Source organism: Mustela lutreola, chromosome 4 (genome assembly GCF_030435805.1).
Source record: "Mustela lutreola isolate mMusLut2 chromosome 4, mMusLut2.pri, whole genome shotgun sequence".
Taxonomy (NCBI): Eukaryota; Metazoa; Chordata; class Mammalia; order Carnivora; family Mustelidae; genus Mustela; species Mustela lutreola.
In genome coordinates this window covers 114,464,893-114,482,721 of record NC_081293.1, presented here as the reverse complement: position 1 = coordinate 114,482,721, position 17,829 = coordinate 114,464,893, and the positions used below count along the sequence as shown (strand labels likewise).

The 17,829-nt window shown below is 41.0% G+C and overlaps 1 protein-coding gene across 11 annotated transcripts in view; it reads right to left on the bottom strand.

Moving 5' to 3' along the window:
- SRPK2 (SRSF protein kinase 2) overlaps nt 1-17,829 on the bottom strand; it is a 257,091-nt gene that overhangs the window by 136,546 nt on the left and 102,716 nt on the right. For 2 of the 11 annotated variants that reach the window (XM_059170865.1, XM_059170869.1), the window contains exon 3: nt 15,059-15,122. The exons of the other annotated variants lie outside the window; for them this stretch is intronic. In XM_059170865.1, coding sequence (XP_059026848.1) covers nt 15,059-15,122 — 64 coding nt within the window. The remainder of the gene's footprint in view (nt 1-15,058; nt 15,123-17,829) is intronic. 11 annotated transcript variants of the gene reach the window in all.

Genomic DNA, 17,829 nt, shown 5'->3' with positions numbered 1-17,829 from the left:
GCTCAGTCATGATCTCGAGGTTGTAAGACTGAGCCCCGTGGCAGGCTCTGTACTCAGCGTGGAGTCTGTTCAGATTCTTTCTCCTTCTCCCCCTCTCCACTCACTTTCTCTCTCTCTCTCTAAAAAAACTTTTAAAATTAAAAATAAATCTTTAAAAAAAAAAAAAAAAGAATCCAGTGTGGAAGCTTAGAGGAATCACTTCACCATGTGGGGCATCAGTCTTCCTCATTCAGAAGACAAGTGTGGAGGAATCACTGGATCTCCAAGCTCTTCCTTGCTGAGATTTTTTTCTCATTCTATTCATCTACGTATGCCGGGGCAAAAGGACTAGTGAAATGCTGTTGATTAGTTAATAAAAATGCATCATTATAACTGAGTTGCATCATTCATAAATGAACTTTTACATTCTACCACCTCTACTGTGTTTAAGTTAGAGGGGAAATGACAATTTTAGGGGCACCTGGCTAGCTCAGTTGGGAGAACATGGGACTCTTGATCCCAGGGTCATTAAGTTCAAGCCCCATGTTGGGTATGGAACCTACTTTAAAAAAAAAAATGACAACTTTGGAAATGTGGTGATTCCTCCTAACATTTCCTTTCAGTGAGTGAAGGAGGTAGAATGACAGGCGATAAGACGTGTGAATCTTTGATTTCTTCACATGAGCTCTTGTTGTCCACATGTCTCTCAAAGCATGACCACGTCGCTGAGCTACTTGTTACTCTAATGTCCCAAAACACACCATTTTGTACCACATGCCCTCACACGTAACAAACAATACAAAGGAACACTAATGTGTTGACCCCTGGATGAAAGGCTGGCTGCGCCGGACTCACAGGGGACACAATGTCAGTCACCACCCGGTAATTCCACATGCAGAGAGAGACAGGATTTACCTCACGCACAGGTATGGTGTGATGCCACTGAACTCTTGGTGGAAATTCTTAAGTTCAGAACCACAAAAATGATCAGATCATAGGAGGTAAGTAGACAGAGCCTTATTTCTAGAAAAAGTTAACTTCAGTACATCTACTTCAAAACATTAAATGTAAAAAAATTGCATGGAAAATGCCCAATTTGCATTTATATAAAGTATCACTACAAACAGCTCCCTCGTAACACCTAGTCCTAAGAAACAGAAGGCCTTTAATGCTCTCCGTGAACTGACTGCTTTCAACTACCAGAAGGGTGGCCACAAATAAGCAGTTCCATTTCTGTTACTACCTGTTAAATATTTGACAGCCCCTCCGAGAGAAGCAGGGTAACAACTGTGTTCTTCTCCAGGAGCCTTCAGACTGCCACACCAGGCCTAAGATAGCGCCAGGAACACGACGGCTCCGTGGGCCGCGAGAGCAGCAGAAGCCGCGCAGGAGCAATGGTAGCGGAAGGACCCAGCGAGCACCGGTGGGACAATGCACAGCTCCGCATGCCCAAACACAACTTTCCCACTTGTTTGCTTGGAAATAAACACTTTCATCTACGCGGAAACCTTAGAAGGATCAAAGATACCACCACAGCAATAAATCCATAATCAATATCCTCTCCTTTCAACTACAAAAGCTCAGAAAAAAAAGCAACAAATTATTAACCACAAAAATTCTGTAATCATGACTAACCATATAGAACAAAGAAAAAAATACTTAAGGTTTGACAGGCCAACCACCTGTCCTCAGGACAACCCTATCCATCTAAACAAATAAGGAACCAGTCTTTCTTCTTTTTTTTTTTTTTTAAGATTTTATTTATTTATTTGACCGAGATCACAAGTAGGCAGAGAGAGAGAGAGGAGGAAGCAGGCTCCCCGCTGAGCAGAGAGCCAATGCGGGGCTCAATCCCAGGACTCCCGGGATCATGACCGGAATCATGACAGGACTGGAAGGCAGAAGGCTTTGCCCACTGAGCCACCCAGGCGCCCCAGAACCAGTCTCTTAAAAATCTTAAAGAGAGGGGCGCCTGCGTGGCTCAATGGGTTAAGCCTCTGCCTTCAGCTCAGGTCATGATCTCAGGGTTCTGGGAGCAAGCACCGATTAGGGCTCTCTGCTCAGCAGGGAGCCTGCTTCCTCCTCTCTCTCTCTTTCTCTCTCTCTGCCTGCCTGTGATCTCTCTCTCTGTCAAATAAATAAATAAAATCCTTTTTAAAAAAAAATCTTGAAGAGAAACACACTCCACAAGCTCTTGTGGTAATCCACTTCAATGTTTACTAATCACAGCATCAAGGAATTTACCTACCCTCTGTCATTCAAATGGTAAATACTGCCATAATGCTACCACCCCTTCCCAGAGCAAATGCATGGTAACATTTTGCCACCAGCTCTACAACACATCTTGCAACCTCTGATTCAATCCTAGAGGGGAAAATCCATTTCTTAAGAGTTTCTTAAAAAGTCTGAGACCGGACTTTAATGCTCACAGGCACATGTGTAAATTCTACACATGGGCGGAACATTTCCCTTGCTAAACCCTGTCAATGGCTCTTGGTAAACTTCAGCATTAAAATCCAAAAGCCTGGCAGGGCGCCTGGGTGGCTCAGTGGGTTAAGCCGCTGCCTTCGGCTCAGGTCATGATCTCAGGGTCCTGGGATCGAGTCCCGCATCGGGCTCTCTGCTTGGCAGGGAGCCTGCTTCCTTCTCTCTCCCTCTGCCTGCCTCTCAGTGTACTTGTAATTTCTCTCTGTCAAATAAATAAATAAAATCTTAAAAAAAAAAATCCAAAAGCCTGGGTGCCTGGGGGGCTCAGCTGGTTGAGCCTCCAAATCGGGTTTGGCTCAGGTTTTGATCTCAGGGTCGTGAGATGGAGCCCCACGTCAGGCTCCAAGCTGGACATGCAGCCTGCTTGAGACTCTTTCTCTCTCTCTCCCTCTTCCCCTGTTCATGTACTCTAAATAAATAAAATCTTTTAAAAAATAAAATAAAATCCAAAATCCTTACCACTGCACAGAAGAATCCTTGCTGCCAAGGCACAGTGTCTCTCTGATTTGTTGTCCCTACCTTTCCTACACCTCTTTCCCAGCCTTACAGAATTATCTGGAGTTCCCAAATGGTACCACAATGTTTCAATTCACTCTGAGTTCTCACACGCTCTCTCCCCAGACTACAAAGCCAATGTGAGGACTTCAACTTCTCATTTCAGCCTCCCAACAGAAACACACAGAAACACACACACACTGCTGGACCCGCCCCTCCAAAACTCAAAATTATAGCAGGAAAAATGCAGTTTGCCAAAAATAGATCTTGACTAAAAAGGTGATTAATTTTTACAATAAAGTCAGTGAATACTTACTAAACACAACAAGGCCCTAGTTCACAACCCCCACAAGGAGGGTTAGAGGATCTTAATTACTACACACCTTTAAAAAAAATTTTTTTAAAGGAAAGCCTATCATTGGTGTTAAACGTTCTGTCATCTGTATCGGGTGAGAAGTTTCTATCATCTAACTTCCTAAAATTTCTTACAAGATTAAGATTCATTAACAAAGGCACTCAGTATCACTTCAGCGTTTCATAAATGCGGATGAATACAAGAATCTACTGTGTCTTACAGTCTGTTAAAGTTGGTTTCATGGACTCTGCTCTCGCGTATGCACACCCAGAGCAACACTGAAGCATCACAGAAGCAGCTGGCTTCCCCGGAGAGAAGAGCTCGGGAGCAGGACTGGTACAGGTCAGCAGTGACTAGCACACGGTCCGCCATCGACACATGGCCATGAGACTCCCAGATACCAGTGTACGGCTGCCAGTGAGAGTGTAAAGCCCTATCTTTGGGGAGCAATGTAACACTCCTGCCCAAGACTCTTTACAAGCTGGCTTTTGCAAGCCATTCCACTTCTAAGACCACCCAGACTCCATAAATACAATCACAGTATGCCCATCCCTATCACAGATTCAGACCTATGCAGCCTTTAAAAATGAGACCATAAAAAAATGATGCTACAGAAGATTTACTTAATAACACAAGAAAGACTGCATGAGATAAAAAGCCAATTCCAAAGTAATTTGTCAGTATGATACTGGGTTTTCTTTCTGATGGTGGTGATCCTGTTAAAGTATGTCTGCTTGATTTTTTATAGATGTACTTATAGTAAAACAAAATATTAACTTCAAAAAATTAATAATGGTGACTGACCTTTAGTGATAAAAGCATGGTGCTTTTTGTGTCCCTTTTATCTCAATTTTCTAAAATGAATAAACTGGAGATATGTGAAAAAGACAGTAAGGGGCACCTGGCTGGCTCAGTCGGTTAAGTGTCTGCCTTCGGCTCAGGTCATGATCCCAGGGTCCTGGGATTGGGCCCCATGTCAGGCTCCCTGCTCAGATGGAAGGCTGCTTCTCCCTCGCCCATGCCCTCTTCCCTGCTCCTGTACAAGCACACACTCTCTCCCTCTCTCTAATAAATAAAATCTTTAAAAATATATATATATATATAATATATATATAAAATAATACTAATCATAATTAAGTTAAAGAAAAGGTTTAGTTCTCCTGCCGGAACTAGTATATTTTCTCCTTAAAAGTAAGAGCAACATTACTTTTTTCTTTAGTCTGGCTGTCAGGAGACTTTAACACCAAATATGCCAATCACCATGAGCAGGTGCATAGCAATGCCACGCATCTGGGGCGGGGGCGGGCGCGGGGAGGGGGCTGCTTCTGACTATCCACCATCACAACCTTCTACCCTGACCTGCACTTTCTCGGGCCCTTTCTTTATTGCATTGTAGATATTCTTCTAACTAGCCTCAAAAACCTTTTTTTGTAGGACGAGTGTGGGTGAAGGGGGAAAAGAAAGATGGAAAATAAGGGAAAAGGGGAAGGAGAAAAGGAGGAAGGAGAAAAGGAGGTGACAGTTGCACAAACAGGATATTGCTGTACCTCTGTAATTGTCAGGTTAACTTACTGAAGTTTAAGTTCTACCATGGTGGGCACCCTTTCAGGGGCCCTTCCTACTTCAAACAGTTGAGATCTTCCTAAATTTTGGTACCTTAGTACACAGTTATTAGAGCAGTGATCACCATCAGAAAAACCTAGACACACACTTCTTAGTAAAACAATAGTTGGACTTGTGTGCCTCCCGTAGACAGATAATGCTTATAGTACTCACAGGACTTGAAAATCCTTTACTGTAAATCCACACAGGTTTGTGGCCCCCAGACTGTAAATCAACGTGCTCCAGCACAGTTTACCATGAGTTGAATTCAGACGGCAGATACTCTTTTCTTTTAAGGCTGGTACAAGTTTTGTTTTTAACTTGGATCATCATTTAAGTGAGAGCTCTGGGGGCACCTTGGGTGGCTAAGTGGAGTGAGCAACTCTTGATCTCAGGTTTGTAGGTTTGAGCCCCACAATGGGTGTAGAGATTATTTAAAAATAACATCTTTACAAAATAAATTAAAAATGAGAGATCTGACATTTAAAAAAAACGAATTCTCAACTTCTCCTAAAAATCACAAAAGGCAGCACAGCTTGGCTTGTATTTCAACATGTCAGCAGCCAGCAAGAGTGGATCAGCAGCCACTTCTTTATTTACTTATTTATTTTGGAAGGACACGGGTTCTTTATAAATACTTGATGTCAAAAACACATAAAAACTGCATTACAGGACACCTGGGTGGCTCAGTGGGTTAAAGCCTCTGCCTTTGGCTCAGGTCATGATCCCAGGGTCCTGGGATCGAGCCCCACATCGGGCTCTCTGCTCAGCGGGGAGCCTGCTTCCTCCTCTCTCTCTCTCTCTGCCGGCCTCTCCACCTACTGTGATCTCTATCAAGTAAATAAAATCTTAAAAAAAAAGAAAAACTGCATTACATACCAACAGGTCAAAAGGACAGACGTGTAACACCACCAACCACTGCAGAATTAGACAGTGTGTCTTTGCATACCATATATTTGTGTGTATAGGCTCATTCGTACACACCCGCGCACACACACACACATCCTTATATTATAAACTCTTGGTTTACAGAAGCTAGAGATCTTTAAAAAACTTTTTTACCACCTGTTTTCCATCTTTCGTACCTACTCTCTTTTTTATACTGTCTTTTAATAATATTTTTGCATTATTAAGTCTTCTATAACACAGTTTAATCTCTGCATCATATTCCTTACACTGTATAAACTATAACAAATTTAGTACTCTCACATTGCAAATCATTCTGTTTATTTCCAATAGCTTTGGTATCATAAAGGTGCAGAGTAATTCACAAAAACCATTTTGGTTTTATTTTTGCCTTTGAAGCAGCACAGGAAAGGGTGTTGAGTTCTCTATGCTCCTTCTCCCCAATTCTCCCTCCCCTTCCTCTTTTTTCTTTTTTAACTGAAGTGTAACAGCAGCCACATCTCTAGATGGGACTGTGGTCTCCAGTGTTGTGGAGGCCGCACCTGCCCTCCTCACTCACTCACAGTTGCCGTGGGTAGGCAAATGTCTATAACCCCTTCACCTCACCCCTAGCCTTTATGTACGTTCACCCAAAGTGCAATAACTGGTTATTTGTGATCTTTTCAAAAAAGTGCCAAGAGCCTCCCCCTGGAGCGGTCCCTGAAACAGTGCTCAGCACACCACATGCCCAAAACACTGACCGAGTTAGGCCAGGGGTAAGACACACACCAAGGCCTCTTCTGTCAAGAGCCTATGCTTTCATGCTGACTTTGTTGCTCCCAGATTTCCAAATCATTGACTGGCTAGTGCACAGCAGCTGCTGAGAAATGCCGGACGGATGGACAGATGATGGATGGAGGACACATGTAATGTACACTAAAATTAGTCTTTAATTTCTTCCAGCCAGTAGCCGGGAGAATTCTGCTCCCAAGGGAATCTGTAATATGCTTATGAGAGCTAGAGTTATCTCTTATTGTTGTCGTTGTTGCTCTGACACTAGCTGTTCACATGTGTGCAAAATTTCCCTGCTCTGCCATTTGGGGGTGGAGAGGAGGGCAGTTCCCAAAGCACAGAGAAAGTTCTACTGTGGGTACACTAAACAGTGACAGGTAACACTTGGGACCTGGTACTGAATTACAATGAATCACATACTGAGAGAGTTATTCTTTTCCTGACTTTTCAGGCTATCTTGAGTCTATCGGAGAGCATGTCTCACTTTGGTGCTAACACGTATTTAAGCTCCTTTCTGACACTTGCCAGTTTAATTTCCTTTGTAAACAGAGGGAACATATGGCCAGGCCTAAAACCTTTATCAGACAAGAGAATCGAGACAGGACTTAATAGAAATTGTTTTTTAAAATTCTCGTAGGAATACAAAGATTTCTTTTTAAAGAAAATTAACCTTAAGAAAGTATTATAAAAATCTATGTTACAGGGGCGCCTGGGCAGCTCAGTGGGTTAAGCCTCTGCCTTCGGCTCTGGGCTCTGGTTGTGATTCCAGGGTCCTGGGATGGAGCCTCGCATGGGGCTCTCTGCTCAGCGGGGAGCCTGCTTCCTCCTCTCTCTCTCCGCCTGCCTCTCTGCCTCTGTCATGTCTCTGTCAAATAAATAAATAAAATCTTAAAAAAAAAAATCTATGTTACATACATTTATCACAACTAAAAACAAGCAAAAGACATGTTATTAAGTAAATAACAGCAAAGGATGAAGTATAACCAAGACAAACAGCACCAAGGCGATATACAAAACACTAACATCTGGGGAAGAAATGGCTATCATTTGATGTTACCACTTTGGCAACGAGAAGGAAAGTGTTCAGATTTACTTTAATTTCCATTTTATATTATAACAAATATAAAAAATATCTGTAATAACAAACTGCATTTTTATGGTGATGGAAAAACCTGAGATGCATAACGTTGCTAATCTGAGTTAAATTAGCTTATTACTAGAACTGACTATATGTGAGAATACATATAACCATTTATGACTATATATGGCTATACTCTATTATTCTAAGCCAACATCATAAAATGATGCCCTATACCAAAAAAGTCTTCCCCAAAAGTTCCCAAATTGTAAGCCGCAAATGATGATATAAAATAAAAACATTCCACAATGAAAATACTTCTATATTTAAGTTCTTCAGCTGGGGCTAATACTAAGTAAACTAATAAGGAGACCAAATGTCACTGATACTTCCCTCTTTCAAACAGCAGCTGTGACAAATGTTAGAAAGGAGAGGTACACAGTTCTACAAGGGCTTACAACAGGTGTAATCAGACCTCAGCAGGGCTTCCTTAAGATGGGAGGGATAGCAGCAGCATAAGACTAAAGCAAGGAGAGGAGTGCAGTCAGGGAGCCTGAAGTCGGCCTCACCGGCTCAGGTATGGAGTTCTCTCTGCCAAGGACAGTGGGGAGAGAGCTGAGGGGTATCTAAAGCAGAGGGCCCTGCCTGAGCAGATCCAAGCTCAGGAAGGCTGTGCTGGCTCTAACATGGTAGCCCTGCAGAGAGGCACCAGGAAGCAGAAAGTTTAAATTGATAATAAACACAATAATCCAGAAATTACTGCATCTAGACCACATAAATAATGACCAACAGGAAGGAAGTGCAGATAATTGTCCTTTTTTTTTAAAAAAACAGACATTAAAAGACAATAGTATACTTTTTTTTTTTAAAGATTTATTTATTTGACAGAGAGAAATCACAAGTAGACAGAGAGGCAGCCAGAGAGAGAGAGAGAGAGAGGGAAGCAAGCTCCCTGCTGAGCAGAGAGCCCGATGTGGGACTCGATCCCAGGACCCTGAGATCATGACCTGAGCCGAAGGCAGCGGCTTAATCCACTGAGCCACCCAGGCGCCCCCAATAGTATACTTTTATTTAGGTGTATGATACAGAAATTTAAGAGACTATGTTATAAAATGTAACAACTATACAAATTTAACATTATAGGGGCGCCTGGGTGGCTCAGTGGGTTAAGCCGCTGCCTTCGGCTCAGGTCATGATCTCGGAGTCCTGGGATCGAGTCCCGCGTCGGGCTCTCTGCTCAGCAGGGAGCCTGCTTCCTTCTCTCTCTCTCTCTCTGCCTGCCTCTCAGTGTACTTGTGATTTCTCTCTGTCAAATAAATAAATAAAATCTTTAAAAAAAAAAAAAAATTTAACATTATAAAAAATGTAATATAAAATCAAAACATATCAAAAATGTTCTCATTTCTTGGTCAGACCCAAGGTGGCCTACCAGAGGTCTATGGAGGGGTTCTCAGGACCGGGGGCGTGGTGATGGTGGCTGAGTACCAAGAACTGAGGCTCTGATTACTTCCCCGGTTCTCACCCAGGGCTTTTATGTTTTCTGTGATAGGCCTCTAATAAGGTTTAAATGAAGAAGTAATTCTGCCACTGAGACCAAGTCTGAAAACTAATGGTAACACCTGTGGCCTACAGGGCCCAATATAAACATCAGAATTAGTCAGTGGGAGAGCAGTACCTTAGATAACTACACCTTATGATTCCCATTTGGTCTAAACTTCTAATTTCCTTCACGAAAGCTGGTACTCAGAAAGTCCCTTATCTCTATCTAATTCTCCTCCCAAAGGCTCAAACTGTTGGTCACACCCGCACACCTATCAGAATTCTGACAGAGAAAGAAAAGGGGAAGGGAAAAGAACTGGGAAGACAGAGAAAAAGGATGTATACAGTATCAGCCTCACCAGGACCTGGAGAACAGCTGGAACAGCTAGGCGAGTGCAGACTGGCACACTCGCTCTGGAAAAGTGGCAATATCGCTAACACTTAGCAATTACGCTCCTGGGCGCACACAAAACAGAAATGCACTGGTCCACTCCCCAAAGGGTATGTATACAAATGCTCAGAGCAGCAGTGTTCCTAACAAACTGCAAACATCCCACATGCTCATCAACAGCGGAATAGATAAATGCAGTGGGGCACATTCAAACGGTGAATTCTGCCCAGCAACGAGACCCAGCCAACTCCCAGCCAACTCCCGCTAAGCACAAAACACAATGGCATCTCACAGGTAATGGGGGTGGGGGAAGAAGACAGACCAAAAGTGTGTACAAAGGGTTTCTAGTTATAGATGATGCTCAAAAACAGACCCAAATGAACAGTCCTATCTGGAAATACCTTCATCTTTACCTTACTACTAAGACCCAAATGAATCCCAGTCTTAATATATTAAGAGCCAAAAACTTTATTAAGTAAACCTAGCAGAAAATCTTAATGACCTTGGGCTTGGCAAAGATTTCTTAGATACAACTCATAAAACATAAACTACAAAAGAAAGAAAACCCAATAATTGGATTTCATAATGATCTATGATCTGTGCACTTTCCCGTACATACTTTCAATAAACATATTAGTAAAAATTAAATGAAAACAGAAGCAAGCACAATGACTGAATGGAGGGAGACCACACTGTCATCTCTTCTCACCACTCAGGGAAAGTCTGTCCCAAGTGCACTTGCCCTGCAAGCTCAGACTATGGCTGAAGTGACGATGAGAAAGAGAGAGACAGTCACCACTAACTACCCACCCCGCCTTGGGAGCTGGAATGGGTAGACAGAAATTACAATGAAGAGAGAATTTTAAGATCTCTTTTTTCGTGTTTTTGGGTTTTTTAAGTAATCTCTACACCCAACATGGGACCCAAACTTACAACCCCTGAGATCAAGAGTCAGACACTCTAGCGACTGAACCAGCTAGGCACCCCGGAAGAAGGAATTTTTTTGTAAAATCTGGCTATCCTTCCATGACTGCTCTTAGTTCACCACAGAGATATGGAGGAAAATACATTTGACACAAGAACAAATAAAAGACACCTTGGTCCTGGACCCTTTCCCCCGAATACCCTTGACTCATCTCTCCCATCCTGATTTTTAAATATTCCCCCTCCCTTCCCCTTATTCTTCCAGGCTTCCCTTTTTGCTTTCTGCAACCACGCCTCATTATCATATGCCCTTTCTCTTTCACTTATGAGGCTCCAAAATAAGAAAAGGAATTAAAATACACACACAAAAATAGCAAAGGTTCTCTGTGTGTTTCAAATGCCCTTCTTATGCTGGGGTAGGGACAACAATCTCTACCACTTCTCACAATCCTGTTTATACAGCATCGGCAGAACAGAGGCCACAGCGCCAATGTTTTTATACTTTCTCCCTCTTTCTTTCTCTCTTCTCCTGAAGAAGGTAGTTACCAATTTATAAATTCAATTAAGTGCTAGCTCTGTGGGATACTATAACCTCAGCTAGCCCTTATCTGCTACAGTATAAAGAGCCCTTTTAACCCCCCAAAATGTCAAATATCTAACATACACACACGAAATGATCCTTTTGGTATCTGGGAAAATGCAAACTTCTGACAGACTGTGAACTTTATTAATTACAACAACAACATTTACATTTCACAAGAGAGTTGGGAGCAAAGCTTTGTGTGAATGCAGGTTCACAAACTCCTCAAACTCCCCACCCTCCCAGGAGTCCGCATATAAAAACTGGGAATCCTCACTCTGAGCACCTTGGGCTCAACCCTTCTTTACTGATTAAGAATTGTCGGATTTTGTTCATGAGTTCACTGAAGAACTAGCAATACAGCTGGACAAAAATTTTAATAAAGCAAAAAGTTCCTTCTGCTCACTTCAGGTCCTTCAGGGGAGGCTGTGTCAGAGGCCTCCGCACAGCGTGCGCATGCGTGCTCCCTCCCTCCCGCCCTTCCTCTCCATCCCCCTCCTCCTCCTCCCTCCTCACTTAGAACTTGTATTTGGAACTGTTTAATAAATGATTACCACCTTTTTGCTAGCTATTATCATGATTACTACTCCTTTTCCTCCTCTTCCCCACCCACTCCACCCCATAAATTTCCAAATCCCAGAAGTGTTGTGGCTAAGAAAATTCAAGAAGAAACAAAACCTTGAAAACCTAGTTTTTATATCAAACAAACGTTCACAGCTTTCTTTTTTTCATTAAATGGGGATAGGTAAGGAAGTAACCTTCAAATGGTCCTCTCACTACCATATTTAAGATGAATACATTCACTCATTCAACAGGCAGCAATTGAAAAGGAGATTACCGGTAGTTACGATTTGCTTCTAAAATCTGCAGAAGGGGCCCCCTTGCAATCGACAGATGTTCCTCTTAACTGGCAACGACATCCATCAGGTATCACGTGGTTTGTTGTTGTTTAATTCATTCAATAATGTTCTCTGTCCTTAATTTAAAAAACCAAGCTAACATTTTCCCCCTTTCTCCAAAGCTTAAAACCAAAAAACAATTTTGTCACCCCAATGGATTTCATCCTATGAGTCAGCCATTCTGAACAGGACTCCTAGCCATTCTGAACAGGACTCCTAGCATCCCCTACAAAATAACATCCAATGGACCCCCACTACTTTGTTAAAGGTAAAAATATAATCTTAAATGTCAAAGTTTTATTGAGATATGTGTTAAGAAAATATATTTTCTTATTTAGGCTCCAAAACAACCTTCAAAATTCCATATATTGCTTCTAATCAGATTTATTCCTTAATGAAGGATCCTAAGTCCACAAAAGTAAATTAGGTTTATTTTTTGTTTTGTTTCTCCCATTTTATAAAACTGTCTGAACAAGAACTGATTCAACCAACACTAGATGTCACACAGGACTAGCAATTCCCATGAAGCAGGTTAAAAATATGAGATGGAAGAATTATTAGGACATCACTGTTTGTATTTATTATATTTTATACTTAGAAATGTTGCTTCTCCACTGGATGGCCTGAAATATCAAAAGATCATTCTATGCTGCAGTAAACAAAATCAATTGTGGAAAATGTTAAGTTTTGGTTTCCTGCAAACAAGTAGCTTCTCCCTTCTTTTAAAGAAGATAGGCTTTCTTCATCATTTTTACCAAAAAAAAAAAAAAAAAAAAAAAGGAATACTGACCAGATGTAAATTCCAAATAGCTTTAAGACTTAAAAGGTCATGACTCAAACACTCAAACAGCTAAATTAAAACAACAACAACAACTAAGACTTTCAATAACTGAAGTAACTGGAGGACGAGGAACTGGAGGATGTGATATAATGTTACCTGATGTTACAAGCTATTACATTCATGGGCACGATATAGCATTACTAGGCCATGAATTTTTTTTTTAACTTCATATTCTTGTTTCTCAAATTTTTTCAGACACTTTGAAAAGACAAAGGCTTGGCTACTCATTATTGTATGCCTTTTGAAAAGAAGAGGAAAAAAGGCGTAAGTTCAATTTTTTAATATATATATACATTAATGAAGCAACTTCCTTGCAAAGTGTTGGCTGACTCATAAACTACATTTATCACCCATGAAGTCAGCATATCACAAGGGTCATATATGTCTAAGCACCCCCAAAAGCAGAACAAACAAACTCTGGTAAAAGTGTGTATAAAGCTGTCATAAGCCTAGTGGCTGATTTCTAAACTTTGAAACCATAACCACATGCAACCTCCCTTTCCATTGAATTTAACTACAAGAGTGTAGGTAAAAAGACTTTTAAAATAGTAAATAACAATAATAATAAAATAAATAAATGTAATTACCAAAATATTTTAGTGCCTTTCCTTAGAAGAATGTATTTTAACCATAGAACCTCACACATTCCTAACGTGTTTCTCGCCAAGACTCATCCATTCTGTCCAACCTTCAATTGATCAACCCAGAATTTATGCTATTCAGAAGAGCTGACATAATTATTGCCGCCATCCCACTGAAAATGCTCTTCCTGGTAACAAACTCCAACATTACAGTTGGCATCCGGACCGCCACTATTTACACCGCTACCCTCTCCCCTTCCCATCACCACCATTTTACTGGCAGAACACCCACAAGACTCAAGATTGTTTTTCATCTCAGCAAACAAGAGTGTTCAAAATCGGATGGCTAGCCACAAACCAGGAGTTAGAAACTACATAAAAATAAACACAAATGTGAATAAATTTTTCTATTTTTCAGTTTCTGAAGAAAGCAGTTAATATCTTATTTGTAATGTTCTAAATTACAGCCAGGAGCCTTTCCCTTAATTACACTAATAAATCGATTTAATGTCATCATTTTGCCATCAACTCACGTCTTCCATACACTAGTTTACTTGAATTAAACCCATTTTACCATGGTAGCTTCTTCACCTCATTTTTTTCCCCAGTGCTTTTCCTCGATCATCCTCAACTACTAAATCATGCCTCCATAATATTTTCCTAAATATTAAATCTGTGAACAAAAAAGATAACCTGAAAACTAACCACCAGAGAGACAAATCAACACACCTTCAATACAAAATATCAACATAAAGTATAAACTGTTAGGTAACCAAGAGAAAGGTAAGCATCAGCTATATGCCCAGGAACCTCAATTTAAAACATTATGTAGTATGCACAATTTTGGCAAACAGGGGTGAACACAATATTTACATATCAAAATGGGCAACTATATAGCCTCATTTCTGGCTGGAGATAAAAATATCTTAATTCCATTTATTAAGTAAAATAGCAATTTTAAGGAAATACCTCCTTTTACAGGTATAAGCATTTGACTGACAGATAAAATAATTGCTTTAAAAACACTTCTGAGTCATTTTGTCCTTACCTGCAGGCACGAACCATTACTGCATGCAGTGACTGTTCCATTTCCTAGCACAGACTTGAAGGAGCATCATATCTCTTTCAGAATGTGACTAATCTGTGGGTTTGCAATTCCTAAGCTATTTACAAATGGCACTCCCTTTCCACATAAGAAAATATTTATGACAACCAAAAGCCAAGTATTTTTAACCTACATGGTACAAATCATGTTGGTAATTTTGTAGCAACAACCTCAAAATACAGGAAGAAAATCTAATACTAATATTTCCTTAAAGAAAGCAAGATTTTTGTTTTGCAACGAAGTAAATTATTTTCTAAAGCCTCCAACAGCTGTCACACATGAACGAGCGCTCTGCTGGGCTATGGTTACATGCTGCAGCTGATTCGGCTTCACTATTTTTTAAAAAATCAATTACCCTTTGTAAAAGCAGAACAGCCTGCCCAAATACACATCTTCAATACACCACAATGACCAGCATGCAGTACAGTACATTAGACAGCAAACTTAACAAGGAAAAAAACACGTCCTGGTTGTTTCTTAGCAATGCTACACCATTAATTGTTCATGCAAGAGATGTAGCTGTACCTTTCTGAAGAGGACGACTTCTCAGAGTTAACTGACATCAGCAGCTCAATCTTCTGCTTGATTTCTGGAAAAATCAGAAAATATTCACAACCAAGATTGCCTGCCCTTGCTTTCAAGCTTTATATCAACAGATTTTTTGTCTCTGATCCCTTTTGTTCAAAAAGAGGCCACAAGATTCGCAGTACTTCTGTTAGGACTGGGATTCGATGGTGCTATAAAGGGAAAAGCTCCAGAGGCACCAGGCCTTGCTAAACTATGCACATGACTGTTTATGAAAGCAGGAAGTACCATTTCTTTTAAGCAGAGGGGTGTTTTCTTTTTTAAGGTAGAACTAGCACGGCTCTGCCAGAAGATTTCAAATGCAGCAAATTAAAACACAAACAAGAAACACTCACCACTGCATTCGATACCCTAGATCATCTGAGAAGCCTGGGTAAGAAAGGTATGAGCTGTAAGGAACAGATGTTCAACCCTTGGCTCCTTGCATTTCACCGGCCCTAAAAAATATGGCTCAGTGAATCATTTTTGTCACTTAAGAATGAAATATTAAACCAGAACCCCAATTTATAGATTGGAATTTTTTTTAATCCCTGTTATAATTTCTTGCTTGTCTTTAATTGAAGAATCTGTCTAATACCTAGTCCCTAACTCCTTTAGAAAAAGACTTCTATTTTACACCTTAATTCTCCCCTCCTCCTTCGCAATACAGCACAAGTGAACAGCAACACCCAGTCACCGAGCAGATAATATACTTGTCCTTTTAGGAAAGGACTCACAATGCCATCTGCAATAGAAATGGAAGCGCCAATTCAATTTAATTAAAAGAAAATTGCTGATACTGATTTGGGGGGACAAAAAGATAACAGACTAAAAGGGAAGGAGAAGTAAAAATAAAGGGGGGGGGGACCCTAACACATTTCCTTTAAAAATACTAATGACTAACCTAAAAGTACGTAATTTTATGTGATCCAAACTGACAAGGTCCCATTAGACTATTTCACACGCGAAGCTGTTTTCCTATTCGTAAATGTGATTTCTATGCATAATAAAAAGTTCACACACCAAACATAAAACACCTGGCCCCTGAAATTCAACTAGAGGCAGTCACAGGAGTCCAAAGTGGACCTCAAGAGTTTGGAGGGTTTTACGAGGAAAACAAATCTTAATTTTTAAGAATACTGATTACAAAAATCAAAGAAATATGGAAAGATAGAAAAGGAAAAGGGAATAAAAATTAGTTTAGTTTGGGGGGTTTTTTTGTTGCCTAAAATACAATGGACCTGTTCAGAATATAGCCTTTCAACGTTGTTAAAATAAGGGATTTTCCAAATTGTTTAAGCTCCGGCTTCATCCAGTGGGCACTCCATAAAACCGGCACGAACATGTGATGAGAGAACAGAATCTGCCACAGACTGTGGCCAAACTCCCTAACCACCGGGGAGAGCACACCACACGGTGGTTAAACGGAGAAGGAGACGACGACAATGAAACTTACCTTGAGGATTCCTACGTGGTTAACAGAGTACAGCACCAGGTGCCACAGCAAACATTTACTAAGCCCCCACCCCCACCCACACCCCCAGCTTCAGAAGAGCACAGTGTTTAAGAGCTCAGGCTCGGCCACCAGCAGCCGTGGATATGAAGGCAGGCTCCTCCAACGTTTTTAATAGCCACATGACCTTGGGGAAATTACTTAGACTTTCTAAAAGCCTCTATCTCCTCTCCTATAAAATGGGGATAATAACGGGGCTCAGAAAGGGCTGCTGTGGGGATTTAATGAAATACAGTGTTCTGTGACAGTCATGCAGATGGAGGGTCGTGCTGGACAGGGGTCAGCCCTCCTTGTCTACTGCTAGGGAGTGTCTGGCAGAGAATAGCAATCCGCAACAAATACTTGTCGAATGAGTTAATGAGGTATATACACTAGGTCTGTCCTGCCTTAAGCAGCTTTTCCACAGTTTTGATCCACCTTCTCCCTCTTGCTATCAAGCTCAACATATATTTTTTGTCACTATAGTTTGATTATATATGGAATTGTAACTCTAATCTGTATCTCAGCCTCCCCATGTAGAGAGTTACTCTTGTTTCTCAACTAGTCAAGTCAGAAATGTGGTTACATTTGAATCCTTCTTCATTGTGGTGATTGTTCATTTCAAAAAGACAAAAAATTTGCACTTTGGTGTGCAGAAGATCTGGGCACATAAGCTGAAAGACCCCAAGTTTAGGGGCACCTGGGTGGCTCAGTCAGTTAAGTGTCTGACTCTTGGTTTCAACTCGGGTTGAGTCATGGTCTCAGGGTTGTGGGATCAAAACCAGTGCCAGGCTCAGTGCAGAGTCCACTTGTCCCTCTTCCTCCCAGTCACATTCTCTCTCTCTCTCAAATAAACAGAATCTTTGGGTGGGGGAAGACCCCCAAGTTTCAACTGCACAGCTCTTAGGGAAGTGTATAAACATTAGAAACAAAAGTTAAAGCTTTGAGAGTTCCAAACCAAAATGGTTTCCAATAATGCCCGGACAGGTTTCTACCACCATTTTCACACTTTCTTTAAACCTTCAGATTTGTTTCTAGCTCCCAAAGGACTAAAACGTTTAGGAATATTCACAAATACTACGTGAATACTGTATACTCTGAGGCCAGTGTATCCCGTCTACTCTACTACTCACTCCTCCTTGCCAATATCAGCCATAGTCTGATTCCTCCCCACATTCATTAACAACTCTAGAAGCCATCCCACAACAACACCTTCCATGCGGTGTTCACAGTGACAGAC